Source organism: Bombus huntii, chromosome 9 (assembly GCF_024542735.1).
Source record: "Bombus huntii isolate Logan2020A chromosome 9, iyBomHunt1.1, whole genome shotgun sequence".
Classification (NCBI taxonomy): Eukaryota; Metazoa; Arthropoda; class Insecta; order Hymenoptera; family Apidae; genus Bombus; species Bombus huntii.
This window is the reverse complement of record NC_066246.1, coordinates 17,063,003-17,086,784: the sequence shown is the minus strand read 5'-3', so window position 1 is coordinate 17,086,784 and position 23,782 is coordinate 17,063,003. Positions and strand designations below refer to the sequence as shown.

At 38.1% G+C, this 23,782-nt stretch overlaps 1 protein-coding gene across 1 annotated transcript in view; it reads right to left on the bottom strand.

Annotated features, from left to right (window-relative positions):
• The window catches only part of LOC126869672 (protein madd-4), a 251,061-nt gene that overhangs the window by 80,526 nt on the left and 146,753 nt on the right, over positions 1–23,782 (bottom strand). The window contains exon 4 of the mRNA XM_050626515.1: positions 659–711. Coding sequence (XP_050482472.1) covers positions 659–711 — 53 coding nt within the window. The remainder of the gene's footprint in view (positions 1–658; positions 712–23,782) is intronic.

Sequence of the window (23,782 nt, the reverse complement as noted above, 5' to 3'; positions counted from 1 at the left end):
ACAATCCGTTATTAATGAATAAGCTGTAGGGTCAGAAGTGATTGTCGTCAGAGACGAGGATTTCTGTGAGATGAATCAAATGTGTTTTGCCTGCAGTGAACCGTAATAAAATTTCCGACAGTTATGTAAAATATTTTGCGTATTTTCTAATATCGTTTACACTATCGTTCAGAAGAATCCGGATATTTTGATCAATTTGTAGTAATATTATGCGAATTTTACCAAAACGTCGAGATTAATAACAAGTTAATAATTGGTAGTTTTTTTATCTATTAAAAAGACTCGACGACGATATGTTTGTCTATTTACTACATTGTAACTTGTATTGACTTGTATTAGCGCCGGAAATGTTTCTATCAGTTTAGAAGTACGTTGACCTGTGTACTTGCTTACAATTAATCTCTCAAATAACAAAATACAATAGTTCTACAAGGCTTGATAATTACAAATTATAGATTTCTTTATTATTGTTGATTTCCAAAAATGAACTGTCATTTATTCGCAACTTTTTAATGAAATTATATTTTATAACAAATGTTTAAATGTCTGCAAAACTCCGCTATAAAGAACGAGTGTACAAATAGTTACGAACGAAAGTGTATCCTATCGTATCAATCAATTAATATATCCAGTCAAATCTAAAGCGTAAAATGCTTACCTTGTACAGCTGGACCATTTGGACCAAGGTGACCATTCGCCCCACACGACGCTCTGAAAATAGAAAACAATTTGTCAGTATTTGTTTCCTTCGCGAAGCAATTTGTTAAATTTGGGACTAAATTGTACAAATGAAACGCCCATTTCCGCGGAATACATTCGATAAAACGGATGGGCACGCGTGCACGCATGTTTATCATTTATCATTTATCATTTATCACGAGAAAAATTCGACGTTCAATTATTCGGCGTAGCGAATTAATCGGAGGCTGTATTTTCTAAAACTGTCCCGTTTCTCGCGCCCATGCGTTACTTTTAACGAAATTGGAGGATCCGTCGCGAGCGAATGAATTCGTTAAAATACCGCTCGATGCACAGCAATATTCGATAGGTAATTAAATCAGCCCTCATGAAATTGTTGGACAATTAATCCGTACAACGACAAATCCCCCCATTCCGCCAGCTGCTCCCGTTTGTCAAATATTTCTTGTCTATGCTCGAGATTTACGAACAAAAACCTTTCGAAGTATGAATTTTATTCCAGTCAAGCACGAAGGCTATGTTTAATCCAAGAAATTGCTGCTTTTAGCTCGTGTGGGACAGGATGAATCGTACGTGGATGACATGACGGATGAAAGGTTTTTGTAGAGTCTTAAATTAGAGGCACTGAAATCGTGAATACGATAGGATTTTAAAATATCGATAATCAAATGTTTTATGAGGTTACATGAATAAAATAGTTTCCATTTTAAGAAGATTTTACGATTGTCCCTTTTGACCCTTTCCATTCCCCAATTACTATATTTTCTAACGAATTACTGACAAAACTCCTAAAGAAGGCATAATGCATTAAAATGCAAAACAAGTACATATTATATATCGTTACATAAGCAAGATATTTGCAACAAGCACGTAACATATAATACGTAAATTAACCTCCATTTATCTTAACATTTTCAAAATTGGGGAGAATCATAAACGAACAATATCGTACAGGTCGTACGGTATCGAATCCTAAAATTCGTTTTCATGTAACAATATGTGTATAGGATTTCTAGAAATATATTTTATTGTAATAATAAGACCAGTAACGTAGATGATCCGAGATCTTTGTAGTGTTAATAAATTTCCTTCTAGATTTACCTCGTTCAAAGAAAACATAGCGCAAAAAATGGCGTACATCCGATTCGTCGTATCAAGAATTGGAGAATGTGTGTCGGGAATCGCGTATAGAGCAATGCTTGCCGATAAAAGTGGCACCGTAAGAACGACGATATATCAAAGTATTTAGCGTTTCTCTACGGCGTGGAAACAGAAAAATCTCGTCTGCGAGGCGGACAGGAGCTGGCTTGCACATCGATATCCCTCTTGGAGCAATAAGTTCACCGTGAGACGTGATAAAAATTTCGGCGCTTCTATATCGTAATGCTCGGCACGTTCGTAGCCGAACCGAGCGGATTTCGAAAATTCACTTTTACCAGTCGGCTCGAGGCTCGTCGAGCTGAATTCCAGGCTGGATATTTCGCGATGGCAAGCAGTTGCTGCGATCATCGCTTCAGAATCTGCAGAAAATAAATCGGGAAGGTCGGCGAAGCATTCTAACGTGTTAAACGACACCTGATTCGATTCTTTCCTTTTTTAAAAATAATCAACTTTGCGCAAAGTCGCAATTTTTTCATATTAAGATTGAAAGAATCGTTGGGAAAAATATCGGTGATTCAATATCGTAGCGAGCCGTGTCATCGTCCGCTTTATGTTGCGTTACATAGAAATTCTGTGGAACGTATTGTTAGCTTTTCCACTTGTTTCCCATTTCGAAGTAGAACATACGCGTGTCACGTTTCTCGATCGCGGAGGGCTTAACAAATACGAGCCCGTTCATCCTTTTCCTTTCGTAACGAAGTTCGTTTAGTTATTGCCCTCAATTGTTTCGGGGCGGACGGTTTTCAATTTTTGAGGAATGCTTGTGCACCTCCTGTACATCGTATCGTCCTGTAATTTCTACCTTCCCTCCCCCCCATCTCTCCCTCATCTATTTCCAACAAGAAATTCGAAACCATATACGCGGCCCTCAGATATCTACACGATTACAAAGAAACAAATAAAAACTCTATTACAATTTTCCGTACTAAATTTGATAAAGAAGATTATTAACGTAACCATGGGGTATCAATTCGAGAGTAGAGATATCGTAGATGATATCAAATACTGTGCCGATAACCTTCACCTGTCACAGTTATTATTCAGGTTATCGCGATTACAATTATCGAACAGGATTATGCGTACTATCCCGTTGAATTATATTATATTAGTCGATCTCGATCGAAGAAATCTGTCGTTAATCAACCGCATTGTAGCGTATCACGGACACAATTATTAAAATTTTCGTGGTTCGAGGCACGAACGTTGCTCGAATAAAATATAGAATATCTTGCCGATGATTTTCCCTCGATCGTTCGCTCTCTTTAGCTGAGCTACCCGATAATGAGCTGTTGTATCGGCTTTCGGCCGAGAGAAAGAGCAGTAGGGGACCGACAATTAATCCTTTTTATCCGACTACCGCCCTGAGCGCGAGCGGGGAACAGTGGATCAACGAAAAGGAGGACATCGTGAAGAAAAAGAGGAATAGAGAACGGAGGGATGAAAGAGAATAAGGGAAAGATCGAAGAGCTGAAACTCGATAAAAAATAATTCAACGAGAAAGAGAAGTTATGGAAAAAGCAAGTTAAAAGAGTGATAGACGGGAGAACAAAAGTAATGGAGGGGCTGAAAGTATTGTATATAGATTCCCCCGTGTAACGTCAAACGCTGAAATTTATTGCAATTTATTTTTAGAGAGTCTGTTACTCTCTTCCTCTGTGTTTATCTTTATTATATCATTTTGTTTCTTTTGTTTGCTAGTATATGTAGGTTGATTACATTGCCTGTTTCCCGACACGTTTAATCCTGACGCGAATACGGCGATCAAGTGTAATGGGCGATAATTTCACGCTCGAGTAAATTATAATGGCGCAAATTTGAGTGGCTGAGCTTGGTTCACGTTCTCTTTATTTTTCTGCTAGTCGAGTCACTGTTTCCTACTCTATTCTATGATTCCTTTGTATAACTAATTATACGCAATTAATTTGTTGATCATAAATAAACTAGATAACACAAGGATGAAATCATCTTTTTTCACGCTTATTTATAATAATACTCGAAACATCCAGGTTGGATTCTTTCTTGCCTACAGGCTTCAACTATATTCATTTACTGTTTAATCACTTTGACAGTGATCTAGGTATTTGCAATTCCTCTAAAGTTGACAATATTTTTCCTCGGATATCATTTGGAGTAAAAACATTAAAAAGGAGGAATTCCGACGACTCTTTACATGAAAAATGCTCTTTATTCTCTTCAAAATGCTCTTTATTTGCTCACGGCATAACCGTGTCAATTATAGCGAAAGAAACAAGCGTGGAAGCAATCCCATCTCGATTTATCTCCGAAGGACACGCGCGCAATTGACGAGAAACGTGGAATATCTCGGAAAAAATACGGCGGATATTTTTTAACGGTATTTTCGCTTTTTTTTTGTTTCGTTCTCGTTTGCTTCATCGTCGAATTTTCGCGACACGAGATCGCTTTTCGTAGAAAATAATTGAAGCATCGATCTGGACGTCGCAACAGGACGATACGCCGGCTCTCGAAAACGGTCGCCTCGTTTATCTTCCCTCTCGGGTTGGTCGGTGCCGCGTTATTTCGCGAGAGGACGCAAAGTTTGTGCGGGTGCAACGAGGCGACGCGGTGACAGCAGTCGCGGGTACGTGGCGCGTTAACATTCGCGGAGTTGGTTCATTAAAAAAGCGCGGAACAAGCTCCAGGGCGCGCTCATTTGTTAAAAGTTCGCGGGCTTGTTCGCTGTTTGAATCGTTGATTAAAGAAGTGGCGGTCTCCCGTCTCATTTTTTATGCGTTTTCCCTTTTCCCCGTACTTTCGTACGTTTCCTCTACCTACCTTCCTTCTTTATTCTTTTATTTTTCTTTTTTTTTTTTTTTTTTTTTTTAACAGAACTTATACCATTTGAACAGTTTGAAGAGTAATTTAGGATGATAACGATATATATTTAACGGATGAATTTTGATGTTCTGTCTGTTGTTAGGGAGTTGTAGCTTGGAAATATGAATTTTTTCTTCCTTTTTCAAAGTAATTTAATTCGTGCAATGTGAATCTAATCTGGTATCTTAGGTAGGAATTTCTCCCCTTTGAGCAATCGAGCGCAATTCACGGTTATTGAAGATGAATGAGCCAAAGATGAGTTACTAACGTCCTATTTGCTACCTAAATACAGCAATTATTGTCTACTAGGTTACTGTCGTCGGTAAATCAGCATGCGTTAATCCTTGTCCTCGCTATTACACGGTGCATTGATCGTGAAGAGCGTATTCTTACTTGTCCGAGCAAGCGTTTACAGCCTATTGCGAAACTTTGCGCTTTTATACCTTTGCTAGATCCAAATATACCCATTGAGCTTTTCCAAGGCTAGTATTAATAAATAAACAATTGCCCATTTTAACGGATCATCGACAAGAAATATTACTTTTAGCTTTGGAAAATCAGAATAATACTTCTACATTTTCAATCGTTGGAATACTATGTTTCATTATATCGATCTCTAAATGAATAAACGTATCATTGAAATAACCAAATGAATAAACGGTAAGATGTAACAATTTCTAATGAATCAACGACAACGGAAATCTTCCAATGACCTACCATTCTGAAACCAAAAGGCAACTTCTAGATTTTCAATCGACTCACAAATAACTTATAATCGCTATATCCTATTATGTTTATTGACTCTTCGTGAGAAGAAGCTACCAACAAGTCGATTTCCTCTCGAATTGTACCGGTTCCCAGAAGAACGTTGTAGAGTTTCTCGACCGAAGAGATCCATGGCGAATGTCCAGGAGTTGGATCGTTTCGGTGAGATTTGTCTGGCCGATCATCGGTCCTACGGGGTATACGAAGCGAGTGCAATGGCGGGAAGGAAAGTGGCTAGCATGGTGCGGCACATATATGTATAGGGCGGTGCGAAATCCCGCATTGCGGAATGAGAGATCGCCTATCGGCCTATTGGCTTGTCCTCTCTGCTCGTTTATTTCCATCTTCCTCCCCTCTCCACCCTTTCCGGTTTCTCCCGTTGGTATCCGGTTGTACGACCCTGTATCCGTCTCTGTCTGCCACTCAACACTCCTCTTTCGTTGCCAATTTGCGACGAGATTCACAGCTGGAGGCGATAGCGACGCGTGCGTGTCAGATAAGAATCGCTTTTGCACCCTGGGCCCCGTGGTCCAGTCCCGTTCGATCCCATAAATCGAACGATTCGATCGTCGCTCGGAAGATTTAACGGCGACGAAAGCCCGGCTCGCAGTAAATGTCAACTGATTTTCCTAGATTCTTTATAGGCGAGCCACGATAAGCGCCATTGCTTTTTTCTGCGTTGATTTAACCAGAGATGTCTGCTTTCGAAATTGAGAAGTTGAAACAATCGAACGATGTTGGTAGAGAGAAATATAAAGAAACGATATTTGTTCAGTAAAAAGGGATACACACTGTCAGACACGTAGAAATATAAGGATATCCGTTGGTTACATTTATTGAAAGACTCTAACAAATGTTATTTTGCTCGGTATTTTACGTTATAGGGCACATATGATGCAAATGGAATAACTAGAAAATAAAAGAAATAAAAATCATTCAATTTACACTAAATATGAATGTGTGTCGTCGAATATTTATCGTCGACACTGTGTAATAGAAATATGGCAGAAAGTCGTGTGCTAAGATAATTTATTTTACCTTTTGGATTGTGTTGGATTCGAGAAATGCGTTTTTTATTTCTACTGGAAATTTTCACTTCTGACACATACATCGTTCATCGTTTCAACTCCTTCGTCGGAATACTTTCCTTGTGAAATTATAATATTGATAAAGAACATTTTCATTGAAAATTCTATTTCATTACGAAATAGAACCGCTTATACTAATGTTGTGTACAAAGCAAGTTCTTAACCAGCTTTGTGAAACTACTTTGTGAAATTACTTTGTGAAAATTCGCGATTCTTCTCACAAATACAACATTTCGATGTTTCTAAATTCATAATTGTACTTCCGCTTGTTAGTTCCGAGTAAGAAACATTAGCATAAATAAAGAGAACGTCCCTTATTCCCGCATTTCAAACTACTTCAACTTCCATAATATCATAATACCATTTGCTAATTGAAATTTAACTTTCCCCTCTGATCCTCATCGTTAATACATTCGTTTGATATTTACTTCTATAAACACGTGTGTTTAAGTTGTTGGCTAAGTTTCAGACGATTTCAATGAAAATGTCTGACGATGAATTAGTGGTAACGACTGCGTTAATTCAACGATTAATGGGCAATTTTCTGAAGCTGGAAGGAAGTGTGGTTACTTCGAGTAAGCGCAAATATTGGTCTTCTTTGCATATTGCGCCTGTGTAGGGGATGTGGTCACAGTTTCGAGTCTGTTTGTCGCGATTCCGCGAATATTTATGCATACGAATCTTCGCGGTCGCGTGCAATCGCGCTCGCTTAGTTTTGCGCCTGTCGTTCGACAATTTTGCATATGCATGCGTAAACGCGCGCCACTCTGCGTGTTAAATATGCTTCGACGTGCAGTTGTTATTTATATAGGGAACTCGTTAGGCGGTTCTCTGTGTTTCTATTATTTCGTGTGTCTCACTGATAACGATTTCATAAAGGAAATTCTTATTCCTTCAATTTTCAAGTCATAAAATTGAAATTTACGAGAATAATCAGAAAGTTTATACGAGGGAACTTGAAAACTCTTCGTTACAACTGAAAAATTCGACAAATGAAGCCTAAGTTTAGGATATGTTTATTGAATTTTCGTTGCTGTTGGACGATACATCTGGGTCGATAAAAAATGGTTATTTCGAATCAGTATTTTCAAACATAAGTCGTACGTATTCGACGCGTTTGCTTGAGAATTCCGAGACTGAAATAACTCCGGAAGAGTGAACAAAATATTTGTGTATTCTCCAATTAGCAAAATTGCCTGCGAAATTTGCCAAGGTTCTGACGACTGTGCTACCATTTTAATTGTAAAAGCTTATAGAATGTCCATTTTCAAATTTCCATAAAATTAGCAGGCACGAATATATTTTAAAGAGATGAATTTAATTTACAGAATGTTTAAGCAAATTTAATTTGGATAGTTACGTACATGTAGGTAGATATATGGAAACTAAAATTGAGAAGAATCGATCGGCAAAACCACAAGGGGTTAAAGTGTCTCAGCGAAGTAATCTTCGTGTCGTCCACGTATCCTCGGAAATTCTGGAATTTAAATTCTTCATTCCCCCGTGTCGTGGATTCGATGTAACGTTAAAACTCCCTTAGCGGGTTCGGGGTGGTTAGACCGAAGCAGTCTCGTCCGAGACGCCGCGCCATGTTGCCGTTAGACGTAATTCAAATTCCGGTGAATTTCAAGCGGAACCGAATGCGATAGCGAGGACCGTTTAAACTCCGCTTTGCTCCGAGCTGATCTCCACGCGACGAAATGACTTCACGCATTCGCGGCCGCTCTTCAAAGCATTCCGCTAATTTACATGCATACAAGCCTATATCGAGGTCGACTCGGGGACTTTAATAAAATCAAGCAGAACGAAGATAAAAGCATGGATGGAAGGGTTGCGAGAGAGGGATCGAAAGACAGAGATGGGTAGAGAAAGGAAAGCGTGTTGCCAGAGAGTAACGGGCCAGCTATTCCCAATTCCCACCCAATCTAAAATCAATCTTAGTTCGTGCTCTTAGACGAACTGGAAGTAGGATTCTAAAGGGAGCCGCGAGGGGATGAAACGAGGGTGAGGTTCGACCGATCACTTTTAAGCAGGCTTGCAAGTCTGCATTATTCAAACTCCACCGCCAACCGAACTAGAGTTCCACTGCCACCCTCTAAAGAACCCCCTTGTGCCTTTCTCTACGAGACTAACCCCTTCCTGCCCCCTCCATCTTTTTCTATTCTACACCGCTTCATCCGATTTCTCTTGCTTTTCTATCCATTTTCGTTTCAGTTACGCGCGAGGCCGCGCGTTTTTAATTGTTATTCCCACTTTGTTAACGCTTTCGTAATTTTAGTATTTTTACTTGAAGAATGAATTTATTATATAAATGGTCTGCAATTCTCAACCTATCTGTTCCCTAGAGCATTGTTTCGAGTATTGGAAGGATTGCAGGATTCGAGATTCGGGAATGTTCAAAGAATGAAAATTCATGACAAACAATTTAAAGATTGGCAATCAATTTTACGTTACTGAAGCTGTCCTTTTACTTAGTTGTGCCATTAAACATGTACTCTTGCACCGGATGTTTGAATAAATATTTCATTTAATTAAGTATCTGTTTACTTTATTCTTAAATATTTCATACATTTGTCATCTATTTTTGGAAAACTTCTATCCGTGAATCTAACAAATCGTTCCTGTAAAAAGTGGAGATCTGACTTGTTACGCCACGAGGCTTACCACAGGCTGTATTTTCTAGCCGTCGCTCGCGGTCCTACAGCGTCGCAGGCAGACCGTCTTATCTGCCCGTCGGATCATATACAATGTATCGACGAGAGCATAGTTGTCGCCAAGCAGCGAGCTCTAGAAACGTCGATTTTTGATCGTTGCGTTTTTCACACAGGAAGAGGCATACGTGATCATAGGCGCGAGCGGTGGCGTGACCCGAGCATAGTGGGGGTCGTCTTCCAAATGAGACAAAGGAATAATCGAAGGGCGATCAGTTCCTTCTGACGAGTCCAACGTGACACTTTGACAAATCTGACGAGCAAACGAGTTTATCTAGAGATATCGCAAAGTCGAGTCAACTTTCTGTAACATATTCATCATATTATTGTAAAATATATCATTCTATGTTAACCTGTTAATACAGTGTTGCATTCATTAAACCACCTCTGTTGTCTTAACCGAAACAGAGGAACGACTATTTCGCGGCGTCGATTAACATAATCGTAGCGAGAATTTACGCCTCTCGCTGACGCGTTTTCCTAGCGACCGCGTCTCTCCGCGAACGGTCGTAACAGACTTATCATGATTTTTCCTCCTGGTCATCGTATACATGTAGACATTGGTAACGAATTAATAGTCATATTAATATCCCCTTCTGTATAAAATTATACCAATTTCACAAACTTCAAAAAATCGTAAGTAAGTATTCTTAAAAGATAACCTGTGAGAGTTTCTCGCTATAGCGGATGATCGCTGTTTTATTTAATAACTGTGCAATGTTTTTTCACGTGAACCCAACGAGTCGAGTGCACGGAGGCGTCGCCTGAAACGTTCATCTCGCTTCCTTCGGTTGTTCCTGAATCTTTCAGATGCATGTTCGCGAAAAGCAGCCGCACGAATTACGAGTTTAAAGCGCGTCGCGCTCCAAATATTTGCATTCGCGCTCCGCTCGGTCGCCTACGGAAATTTCAACGGCAGCCATCGTCAGATTGTCGCCGCGCAAGAACAAACAACCCCTCGTTCTGTGCAATATAAATATTTCACAATTACCGAATCCGAATCACATTCACTTTGCTCGTTCTCCATTCTTCGCGCCCTCCTCTCTGAAGCTTCTTTATGCACGGCGTAGCCGTGGCAGAAAAGCTGGTATAAACATTTTCAGTGAAGCGTCTGCCAACCACGTTACGCTTTCTTTCAGTCGACTATCCAGCTAACCATTCCATCTCTGTTTTTTTGCTAACTTTCTTTAACTTTTTCGATTTTTCCAACAACTTCCAATTTCTTTTCCCTCTCATTTTTCCAAGAAACTCGAGCTTCATAGATTTATATATAGCATTGTTTATAACTAGATCGAGGATGTTTATACAAATTCAGAGTTTCCCGAACACAACTAACGAAACAAAATCTAAAGATCTCTTTTATTATCTAAATATAGTGACAAGTGTTTTACTATATATGCGTATGTTATACAATATCAGCAGTTTGTACATTTTTGTACATTTAAATTTCTTATAAACGCATATAAAAGCGCGCACGAGTTTTTGTTAGAACGAATAGAATATTATTTTTGTTGTATCGTGGATCGCAACTATATTTAACTTAAATCTAAATAATTCAGCTGACATTTACGGATTTTTTAAATCTATCGTACCTTGGCTATCGAGTATGAAAGAAACGAAAATTTTAAAGAATATGTAATTAATTACTCTCTATAGTATTCAAAAATTCCAACTGAAAATAATCTTTCTTCCCAATGCTGTATTCCGTACGGGACAAATTCTATAAACTAAATAATAAAACTCATCAACGGCCGTTTAAAATTGTTAAGATCTGATCAGAATACGAATTTTTAATTTCATTTCCTTGTACATAACTAACGTTCGAACGCGAATTTTCCTTTGTTTCTAACACGTAAACAGAAATTTCTAAAAAATTCATGACAACTTATAATACAAATAATACATAGCGAATTATTTTCAAAACTATCAAGTCGACGTCGATGGTAACCAGAGATTAGAGAAGTTTATATATGACGCGAGTTCACCGAAAGTTTCATTGAAGCATCGTTGTGGTGTCAGGTTGAAAGGGACGGGCTTAGAAAGACCGACGTCTTAAGCGGGATAAAAAAATAAATCTGTTGGAATCACGTGTTGGCTAAGGACCTCGATCTGAATCGGTTATACCCGTGTAATGATATTCGGAAGCGTTTATGAGGTTTGGTTGTCCGAAAGTGAAATTCCAATAAGATTTAACGGGTCGTTTCCTGGAACGTATAAAAGGGTGCCGTTACCCTTCAAGGAATTTCAATTGGTCACGATAATGAGGTGATTTTAATGACAATGGGAGTATGAATATTGAGTCGTGGATAAGAATAGGACTGTAAATATGAACATATGAGTTTACGTTTATCGGACAATGATAACAGATAATTCTCCTCCGTTTTGTGTCGTCAGACGATTTATAATTGTTTTCGAGTCTTTTGTTAGGATAAAGATACATAATTTGTTTCCTGATAAGAGTTGTTATTATCTGAAGATTCTTATTCAAAAAGACTTGTCTATTCATTGATTCTTAGTAATGATTTATCAGGCACAAGGCTTATCGTAGATTGACTATTTTGACAATAAAGCGTTACAGTCAAATGTTCTGATGAAGGATTTTCATTTAGAGAGACTCCCACAATCCTATTGTGGCTCTCGTAAATTCATTTAATACGTTAATTGTAAAGATCTGTCATTACTCTTTATTTCTGACTTTATTTCATATTGTTAATGTCTCTCTCTTTCTCTGTGTGCAATTTCACAAAATATCAACGTTTCACATGACCATTCTCAATCTGCAAAATTGCTATTACATTTCACTCATAGCCTAGAGTCGCAGTCATACATAATTACGAAATCATAGTCGAGGAATTGTCGATTTCCAATCGAAATGTCGTCGAGTGTTACCTTTTTCACGGTGATTCGACAGCGAGGTTCTCGAACGCTGGGAATAGAACGGATGATCGGACTTTTAAGCAGAATCCTCGCGGCGCGGCGTCTGCATTATTCACACGGTTCCTCTTTCGCGTCGATGCTTTTGCCCTCGCCACATCCAGTCGGGACGCCATTCTCGCGCGCAGGTGTCAATTTGTCCTTCTACCTCTTTCACACCCTCACCTTCTTCGCCCTTCTGTTTTTCTTTCGACTGTCTTCGTCTCCTTCGTTCGCTCCATCTGCCGAAATGCTCTTCCTTCAGGACGGGCACATTAGACTTCCAAATTATTGAAAGCAACAGCAGGAGACCAAGAGATCCTCTCTTCCTCTCTTTCTCGTACCCTCTACTCCTTTTCTATTTTTTTCTCTTTAAGCACGCTTGTCTCTCCGTCATCTTAGCGATTCCATCTACGTCGGTCTATAGCTAATGGAGGTCCTAAGGATCGAATCCACGAGATCGGTACACATCGCGAGAGGCTATTTTCGTAGCCGTTTCCAATATAATCGCATCCTCGGTTGGCTGCCTCGGGCTTGGGAAAGTCAATCGTGAGTGTCACCGACGGTGAACATCGTGTCGATGCTCTTCGGCTTGACCGTGCCACCTGTCCGTTCATTATCGATGCAAACGCTTCGAGTGGGATCCGTGTCCTCGGTTGGCGATCGGCTTTGTCCCGCTAATGCTACGAGACCGACCGACCATCCTCCGGCAACCCTCCGGATTCTCGCGTGTCACTGTTAATCGTTCCCCGAGAAATTGGATTAGGCACGGAGAATCCATTTGTGGAACGCCTTTTGCTTGTATATTGAAGAACTGTGTCTCGTCTACTTTATTTCGTGAACAAGATTTGCAAGATTTGCCTATATAAATTTTCTAGTACCTCGACACTCAACTCCGTGATTCGAACATACGATTCGTTATGTAGCTTTGCCATAACAAAGTGATGTAATCTTTATATGAATTGGTCATTTCATCACTCTGTTAATAACTGACTGTTCAATGAAGTATTGATTGGAGTGTACGTTTCGATGAAAACTAAAAGGCATATCGCGTTGGTCAACGTATTTTTTCAAGCAATCGAACGTCCAGCAGTTCTCGTCCAATGAAAAACAAATTTCGCTGTTAAAAGTGGACAATGCTGTGCAAAAGGATCGGTCGATTTTTCAACGAAGCGCGCTTTACGGGCGAATAAAGCTGGAAAGTTTTGCGCCAAAAGTACACGGTACTTTTCACAGAAAGGGAGGTTACTGCTAATTTTTATCATTATTCGTGTTGACTGCTTCTATAATTTCTGGTTCTGTCTCAAATCGCGAATCATGAATAAAAAATCTGGCAGTACTAACAATTTAGCGATAATGAACTTTTCCACGAATTTTTTCATTTTCGCGTTTCTGTTGTTTCGTCGATTCGAATCTATTGTTTCTATAGCATCAGACAGCACGAGTATAGTATTGATGAAATGTTCGTAGTTCGTGGCACGGATAATCAAAACGTTGCGCGTGTGTTACATACGGCGCGAATGCCGTGTGTTGGTTGGATACAAAGCAGCGATTTGACGAGGCTTTGTTTTGCTGATACAAGTGCCTGTACCTTAATTAGCATTATGATCGTGCATTATGTTGAATGAAACTCTGTTTTCGATACCATTATCGTTAATTTTATCATTAGTTCTTAATTGGGATATATCGATATTTTTTGTGCAACATAGGCTTCTATGCGCCAGTTCTGTTTTGTTATAGTAATTGTCGTTGAACGTATCTATGAATTTTGTATTATATTTCTAAAAATTTTTGTTGTAATTGTAATTTTTGATAAAAATAAATGATCTTTTTGGTAGTGGTGTTTGAAGGGATTTTCATAGCATTCTTATAAAAGCAGGTTTCCAAACTGCTGAAACCTTGACAATTTCCTGAAAATTTCTTCATACTAGACACTAGACAGTCAATTTCACTAATCAATTTTATAAATTAATATACATCATATCATACATACATATAATATGCAATGAAATAATCTAAAACTTTATTTACTCAACTCCCCAACTGTCTACGAAAATATCATGTCATTATAAAGTATCTAAAATTATAGAACATTTAAAAGAAAAGTAGTTCGCTATACATACTGTAAAATATAATATCCGATTCATAATTTACTTTTAAAATAATAACTTTGACATCTTCCTAAAAACAAATCCATCCCTTCCGAAATTACCCTACAGGCGTCCATAATTCGTTCATTCCTGCACTCTCAATTTTATCCCCGAATCGCAATTATAATTTACACGCGATGCAATCCGGCAATTCATAATCCGCAAACGTGAAATCGAAGCAGCGAGGAGATCGGCCTCTGAATGCGAAACAATAATTTCCATCGAGTATCGCGATTTGTTCAGATTACGTGATTAAAAGCCGGGGTTCTGTGGTTTTAACGAAACACGGGGGAGACGATATTATACCGGTCGGCTTTTAAATAATGGTTTTCGATGTTTTATCGTAAAAAAGCGAGCACTGGACGAGGGTAAAACACAGAGGAGTGGGTAAAAAGGAAATAAAAAGAACAGAGAAGACAAGGCTGGAACCTGGAGCGGAACATAGAGAGAGGGAGAGAGAGAGAGGGAGAGAGAGAGAGAGAGAGAGAGAGAGAAAGGGCGAAAGAAAGGAGCCAAGGGAAAGACGGACCCCGTGGGTTAATTTAACTTGTTCCCATCGAGACACGCTCGGTTCCTCGAGGAGCAAGGGAAAAAATCGTCTCACTCCGGGGTTAATTTGTAAGCGCTGGTTCGGTTCAAGCCGGAATCGATGGCGGGGCATGAATTCGCGGACGGTTGAAAAACAGTTTGCAGAAGGGTGGGTGAAATAGCAAAAGGGAAAAGACGAGGGAAATTGTCTCGAAACACAGTTTGCCGATGGCACAGGGGTTATTACACGTCAGTCACACCTCTCTCAAAATTGCGAAAGTTTTATAAGACACAACGATCCTCGGTCGATTACGTCCCACGCGACTTATGACCGGCACCTTTATTATTGCGCTGAGTAGTCTCGTCTTATATTGCATCGCGAAAAACAAAATTGCTTGGACTCTGCTTTAACCGGGGATTTGTTTTATTTTCTGCAAACCTGCCATCTGGTTAAATGGTATTATCTTTTAGCTTTTTATGTTATTCTTCTTTCGTTTGTGGTTTGTTGGTGAGATTTGAATGGACGTTGTTGCGTGGGATGCTTCCGGTGATTGTTGCGTAAGACGTATCGTCGTGTAATATTAAACGGAAGGCTGCGAGTTAGTACTTTCTTCATAGATTTAATCACGTAATGGTGGTAACAAAGTAGAAAATCCACAAGTTTCTACAATTAAAGCAGAGATACATATTTGGCGGAGTTTCGCTTGAAAAATTCTAGCGAATAAAATAACTTTCCGATAACATAAAGTTTCTTTTTCCTAATACTCCGATACATTTCCTCGGCAAATATGTCTTTTCCATTTTTCTTAAGTTTTAATGTAACCTTTATCGATTCTAACTACGATCAAAATGAAAGATTAAGCAAATAAAAACGAAACGTGATTAAACTAAATATGTTTTTAGTTAATTACATAAATTGCACCGGCTAGACGTTTCTCTGAGTTCGTATCATTTTTCATCGTTCTCATCGTAATAGTTTCAGTTCTGAGCTACTTTCAATTTTGTCGATTTTCTCTCATCTTCGAATGCTTCTTCTTTTCCGCTTCTTCTTTTCATGTGTACGAAGTACCTATCAGCGATAAACCTCTCCCGGCATATGCTTCGCGATATCTTCCATGTCTTTTCCTATTTCTGTATATGGCTGTTCTCCTCGAATATGCATACGATTTAAACAATAGCAGCGCTATAGAGCGACCACTTTTTGCTACATCTCGATTTCCTTCAGTATTCGAGCGGAACGATCTTAAAGCTCGGCAAAATATTCTACTTAGCGATTTTCTTTTGCCATTATGTAGTTTCTTCTGAATGGAAGAATCTTTAAATAAATATAATAAAGAATACGAAGAAGAATATGGCGAAATGATTTTTCTTGAAATGCCTTTTTATCGTATACTCTCTGACAATGTTGATGTGCTACATACGGCACTCAAAATTGTTTCTCAAAATGCATTCAAATCTTTTGTTAAGTATTTAATTTATTACTTTCATTACTAGTTACTTTTCACCCTGGCTTATCCTGGAATACTCGTCAAATAAATCAGAAAATAAAAAATAGTTTCAAAATTTTTTAATCAAGTCACACTTTCAATTTATATGTTTCGATAAATGAAACATGATAATATAATATATATGTATATACAGATAATATGGCAACAAATGAATAAAAATGTTTCAACAACAAACTAGTACTAAAAAACAATAGTATTAATGAACAGTGCTAAAAAATTTGGTGCAAAAACAAATCACTCGACGGTTTGATCGTCATTTAGAGAAATTCTAAACCGATTTTTCAGAGCTTTTGATAAGTAATCGGAATCGTTTCGATCCACTCGTGCCATCGGATCGATTCGAATTGAAACGAAAAAACATTTTACCACTGGGTAAAACGCAAGGAAAATTCCGGTTGGTGTTCGTCGCTGTTAAATTAACAAATGTACGCCGTTACCGACGTGCATCTCGCTGAATTCCAATTATTCCGTTGATCGGTCGCCGTGTGATTTGCAAAATTACTAAAACGCAGATGTAATCATCAAATCTACTCCCATAACATCTCACTCTACTGCTTTTCCACTGGTCGCTATCGTACTTGCCATATAATTGATCAATTTAGACAGATCTAACATGAATTCCAATACAAAGTATTTAAGTAAACTGAAACCGCTTTACACGTGTGAATCTGTTACTTACTTTACTTGAATTGTTCTTTCAAGTTTCTATTCATTTTGTCGTTAGTCAATTAGTCGGTACAAACGAGAATCTGCATACTTGGAACATTCCAAAGGAATGTACTCTATGATCATTTGACAATTACGTATGTTGCAAAATGTAGAATTCGCTTTAAAGTTTAGATACGAACGTGTACATTTTCTGTGATTGAGTCCCAGTTGCGGAATACTCCAGTAATTAGGACCTATCGAATATAATTCTATACCCATTGTTCAAAGAACATTGAGCTTTCTCTTTATAACATTTCTAGAGGATCAATTCGAGAAATTTTGGTCGATTTTCCTGTAAATGAAAGATCAACTGTTTCGTTTGCTGTTCAATTTGCTCGAAGGAGAACTCTTCGGACGATCACGGAAAAACCAGTGGAGAAATTGTCAGAGTATCGTCGACGTTTCACTTGCTTTCACTTGCTTTCACTTGCTTTCATTTGCGGTACCTTTTATCATCTTTCAATATCGTATTAATGGTTTTTGTTTCATTTCTGTTTGAATAAATTGTATTTTTTGTTGATCATCGGTATAACTTATTCAACATCATGCACATTCTGAAGATGTATGGTGGTCAAAGAGGTTTCGACAGATAGGTAGATAACGGATTGGGGTGGAAAGGAGACGATATAACGGTGTCCAAGTTTCGTGACAAGAGCCGCGGTCGGATGAGAATTATTCAAGGATTTTCCAGATAATGCAATAACGTAGCAGCGCGCACACTGCCGCCCGTGAGAAATTAGCGGCATGAATTATGAATGAGACCGACTTCGCCGGCCGTTTATCTTCTTTAATGTTTCTTGGCGTCTTTCGTTGGACGAGACTACCAACAGTGCGTCCTGCTACTCGTGATTTCTTACCTCTTTATTCTACGTTTTCAGCGTGGCACCACGACGAAAACGTTGATATCGGCGATAAATTGGACGTTCTATTGTTTTTCGAAAAAATGGAAAGTATATTGGAATCTTGATAAGGATTCATTTAGAAAAATGGTAGTCTTTGCGTGATAGTTGGTTTGAAACTAAGTTCGGTTCAAAGTTGTCGAGCAATGAACCGAATGTCAATAGGAAACAGTTGGTGTCATTTGATTCTTATATCCTATTTTCCCCATCCCGTTGGATCATTCGTGTTTGCCAAAAATGCGGCAGATTAATATTTTATGGTCCAGCGATAAAAGCTGGATAATTTTCTGGATAAAAGCTCTGCATAAAAACAGAACGCATGGTGATTATATGATTTTTGTCTGAATATAATGCGATATGACAAAATGTACATATAGGTACATATATATCTTATACGAGAGTGACAAAGTACATTTTTCGAGAAATTAATTTGAGATGGAAAGTTTGAAGTAGAAAGTCGTTAATAATTCGACCATTCGACGCTGAAAAATTCTTTTTCCTTTTACAGTCATTCAATTTTAAAGGTCTTTGATAGAATGTTGTTTATATACGTAACGTATATCGCTTACTGTTAAAGCAAGAGTTCAAACGATTTCTAAATTATGAAATTCCTGTGAAATTATGCGATTCTCTGTTAAATAATATAACTACATTGGCTAAAACTTCGTTCGATATTTTCACCCGAAAAACTTTCAAATTTAAATTTTGCACGTGTCCCCAAATGTACTATTTCGCTGGTGCGTCGCTCTTATACATCAACATGATGAAACATCTCCTTCACGTGTAAATGTATAATTATTTCACAGAATGATATTAGTATGAATAGCGATAATTTCAAAGCGCTGACGTCAAACGACCGCCATTACGCACGAATGTTTCGTACATGCAGCACTCAGTAACAGTCACCTTTCAAATCGAACACCCGTTAAATGCAATTAGACAATTAGCCGCGAACACGATGGAGCAGCGAGTGCTTCGTCGACGCTTTTCACCCTTCTGACGCGTTGAGAGCGCCACTAGAGCCAGTCAACGAAAACCACGTATTCCGGGAGACGACGATGAGATAGGAACATTCATTGTCATAGCACGCACGCTTCTCTGTCCGAGGGATGTTCGACGACCGGCGACCCTCTTCTCCATGTACTTTGTGGTCGACCGATTTCTTCTTTCATTCTCGATGCACCGGGACAAAAACCTTTTAAACCGTCCCGCCGCCGCATCTTTTCGCTTTTGCGCGCAATTTCAGCTCGCTGCAGTTAATTAGCGCAAGCTCTCGTCTCTTACGGCGAGGATCGGAGAATTCGATGTATCGGAATAAAGAGATTGTCCTTACATTCCCTCAAAATTACAAGATTCCAGTATTTGATTGATTTTAAGTTTCAATCTTTTTTAATTATTTTAACAGTTTTAGTAATTCGACCATTGTAACATATGTTCTCTTAATAAATGAAATACCGGGGTATTTATATATTTTTATCCTCATTGATAGTAAACTTATAAAGTGTTTTTGAGAAATGTTCTGTGAGCTTTTGAGCGGTTAATGAATGGCACCGAGTAATAGAATGTCAGTGATCTGTTGTGGCCTTCGGATGATCTTCGACTCCAATGACATAACCTCGATAATTCTTCGTGGCTTTTAAGTAATCTGTTACCGATTTCTTTTGTCTTTTAAGTTACCTTGATCTCTCAAGAATCTTGATGATTCCATAGTGAGCTTCAAATGGCCACGAGCTAATGATATTCTAATAACCTTATATATACAGCAATGACACGATCTGGACGATCTTTATGCGAGACGAAAAGGTGAACAAAAAGCTATATAACCATAATGATGTATTTTCTATAAAAATATTTACTTGAACAATAGTCTGGCATTTTACGATCGTCTATGATACAATAGTATCGATATTCTATCTGTTTAATAAACTAGACATCCGAATATACCAATATTTACAGATTAATGCTTTGCTTCGTCCTTTAAAACATTCTCTTATACGATAGAACTCGTCGTTATTTGATTCCATTAATCGCGATTACTCGTTCATATAATCATCCCGAGAAACAGAATTAAACGTTCGTTGAATCCTTCCATGACGAAAATTTCCACTGGCAGTGACAATCTTTTGATCAATACCTCTCAAGTTCCAATTTTCGACATTGATCTCGTTTCAAATTATACAATTGTTGTACAGGCATAAACCAACAATGAAAATTAGAACAGGAATGATATTTATATCAGAATAACAGTGAATAATTTATGACGCGACGTGAACGATAATTCATTAATTCGGCTAATTGCGCGGCCGCGATATTCTTCGACGATCAAACGGGTGCCAGCCCTGAATTGTTAACACGATGTAGCAAATTTAATTGAGCGGTTCGCGTAATTATCGTCTTTCTTCGATCGATTATTTACGTTTTAATGAGGCGCTTTCTAGCGCTAGCGCGCCCAGTGCCGCTATTTTCTATGGAATTTACCGGAAATCCACAATTTATGACAGATATATATATATATATATATATATATATATATATATATATATATATATATATGGTTTATATAAGAAAGGAATATGGGATAACATTTTTTCATTTTCGGCTTAGTTTTCGAGAAAATCGAGTTTGAAAATTTACCGAGTATGCTTGAACACGGCTAGTTCCGGACTAAACAGAATTAAATAGTCGTCAGGAAATCATTCTATATGTGAAAATAAGTGAAAAGCGTGGAATACAATTTTTTCACAAGATCCTTTGTTTTCGAGAAAAGAAATTTGAAAATTTATCATACGCGTGTAGTAGGCTCCATGTTTAAACTTTATTTTCTGTCGATTATTCAACTCTGTCCAGAATCAACTTGACAAATTTTCCACTTTTTTCTTATTTTTACACAGGGAATCCGTCGTGTCCACTTTTGCATGCTCCTTCTTCGGTTCCTGTGTTCTCTACTTAGCATTAGACATGAAATTAATCTTTTATTAAGCTTCCATTTTCTTTGTTCCTTGGAATTAGTTAAATGCACACGCGCATTTTATTTCGATTTCGATCTCACGACATATGTGTATCTCGTTGATTAGTATTTTCTCTCTCTCTCTTTTTTTTTAACGACAGAATACGCCGGAAGCTCCCATTCTGTTCGTCCATTTCATTTTGTTTTTTTTTTTTCTATTTCTGTTTTTTCAGATCACAGATAATGAGGCCTCTGTGCTTTAAAAGACAAAGAACCGCTTTCGAAATGATGCAATATAAAATACGACGATATACACAGGATATCAATGTGAGGTTTTATTCATCCCAAATATTCACTGCACGGTCACAATCACGATTCGTTTTAAACGTTATTCTAATTTTAAAATCGCGAACAATAAACGAATAAACGTAATACACAGGCATAAACACAAGCAGCGGAATAAAATTTGTTCGTTGTTAAATTGAACGACGGTGTTCGGTGATAAAGTAATTACAAGTTCAACGAACAGTTTCAGCGCGAACACCTTTGCACACCGAAACAATCGTCAGCTACCGACAACTATTCCCACTAATAACCATTCTGGCAATTATCCAAATAATTCGTGTTAACATGAAGCTCATCAAGACTTTCCGCCAACTTCTAACTTTCAACCCATGAACCCGAATAGAATTACAGCCAATCGAATAATCAACCATCGGTAATTGCTTTTCCACTTCTCGATATTCTTTCGTTCCTCATTCGGTGGAAATTGCACGGTTTTAAATTTCAGTTTCAATCGCATTGTCATCTTTTTTTGTAACCTGCTACTTCTCGTATCACAGGTTGTGTATGTATGCGTGTCTGAGTTTATGCGCGCACCATTCGTACAGGTATATCGTATTTCTGTTTGGCATATTTTGTGACAGCATATCTTTTGGTAGTTTAGTGAAAGGAGAAAAAGTAAACATTATTCCCTAGGACTTAATGCGAATGATATTACTTATATGAAATAGTTATAAGTGTCGGATATTATCAACTATCTCCTGACATGTATTATTTCTCCTAAATGAAATAAACCTTTCCTACAAAATGCATGCACCTATAATTATTCCTAGGATCTCGAGAAAGAAAATTATTACCAAAACAATTACAGATTACCGAAGAAAGATTTTAAATGATTTCAATTGATATCATTGGAATATTGAATTTTAACGATTTTAAATAGAATCTTACGATCAAAAGGTCAATCAGGATTAAGTTAATAAATTAATTCAACGATACGTGAAAGCAATCAAATCACTGAATATCCGGAACTCTATAACTATATATGAAGAACGACAATCAACTAACGGAAGAACTGTTTCAACTTCAATTACATCTTTCCTTCTTTCCTTCTTTTTCCTTCGCAACTCTGCTACGTACCAGTATTCTACGAGAGCGCTGCGGTTTCTGGGGCGAATCGAGTTGCCAAATTTCTGGGAGCCACCCCCGGAAGTTCGCTGATTCGGTATTCGCGAAAGGAATTCCCAAAAATACGTTCGGCACAAACGTTATTTCGATATACCGTCGCGACATCCTAATTCGACGATGCGCCAACGCTGTTCGCGAACTTAGTTTTACGCTCGTAGCCAATGCAATCACCGACAGAAGAAACACCGAGAAGATATCTGAGGGAAAATGTACGCAAAGTTGGATGCAGTAGGACGCGCACGATTTCCTATACGGGATACGACCCTATTCGCCTTATCTGTTCGCCATGCTAGTATCAAAGGTATTTTTATATGCGCATGCGAAACGTTGTACGGATACACGGCGAGTTACACAGTTGTCTTACGAGATCATCTTATTGCTCGCCGAATTTCGCTTCTTGTTGCTTTCACGTCGCGTCGTTCGATTATCAGAAGATCTGATCGGGCGTAGGAAATTTATGAAATTCACGATCGATAGCGAAATTTATGTGTTACAGAAAGATAAGCAGTTGAGTCGATTAGGGTGGATTGTGCATTCATTTTTGTTACGATGTATCTTGAGCGGCGAAAAAGAGATAAGGACAATTGTAAAAGTAGAATATGGTTAAAAATGAAATTAAGCGATTCGACTATCATAACGCAAGAAGATGCGAAATCGAACTCGAGGATTACAATTAAACAATTTGTACTAAAACCATGGATATTTGAATCTTCGCTTCTTCAATGAGAAGGTGGGCAGAATATATATTTTTGTCGTTAACTGTATAAATTAAAACGACGTCAAACAAACCAAGTTTCATTCTACTGTCAAATTCGGTTCTTATCTGTTTATTTTACGTCTACTTGAGAATTCCTATTGCAGCCGGTTATTTTAGAATTGTCAAATTTTAGCCATTAGAAGTAAATTAACGATTCGTGTCAAATATAGGAATAAAGTTGATACAAGGTTTAGTTTGCCAAATTAATTGGAATTTATATCGTAAACAAGCGCGCGCGTGTTTCCACCATTTTATAAATTAAATCTACAGGATCAAAGTTAGTACACTAGTAATCAAATAACGTTCCACGTTGAATCTTCAATTATTAAAACTATTAATAAAAACGACATTGATGCAATTAGGTCGAAACTTTCATATTTATGCACTCGAATATCAGCGCAGTTTCAGTGATATTTTAGAATCGATAGAGAATTTCTGCTTTCTGTTTATAACGTTGTTATACAAACTAGATTTGAACGTGACACATACAGGATGCGATAGCAACGGTCATCTTCGAGGATGCACTGCCAGATACAGAAAGCTTCGCGTACTGTGACATCGAATTCATAAATTCTGATTTGTGCATTCAAAATGCGATAAACGTTGACTCTGTGTTCGGTGATATACGCACGTTAAGCCCGAG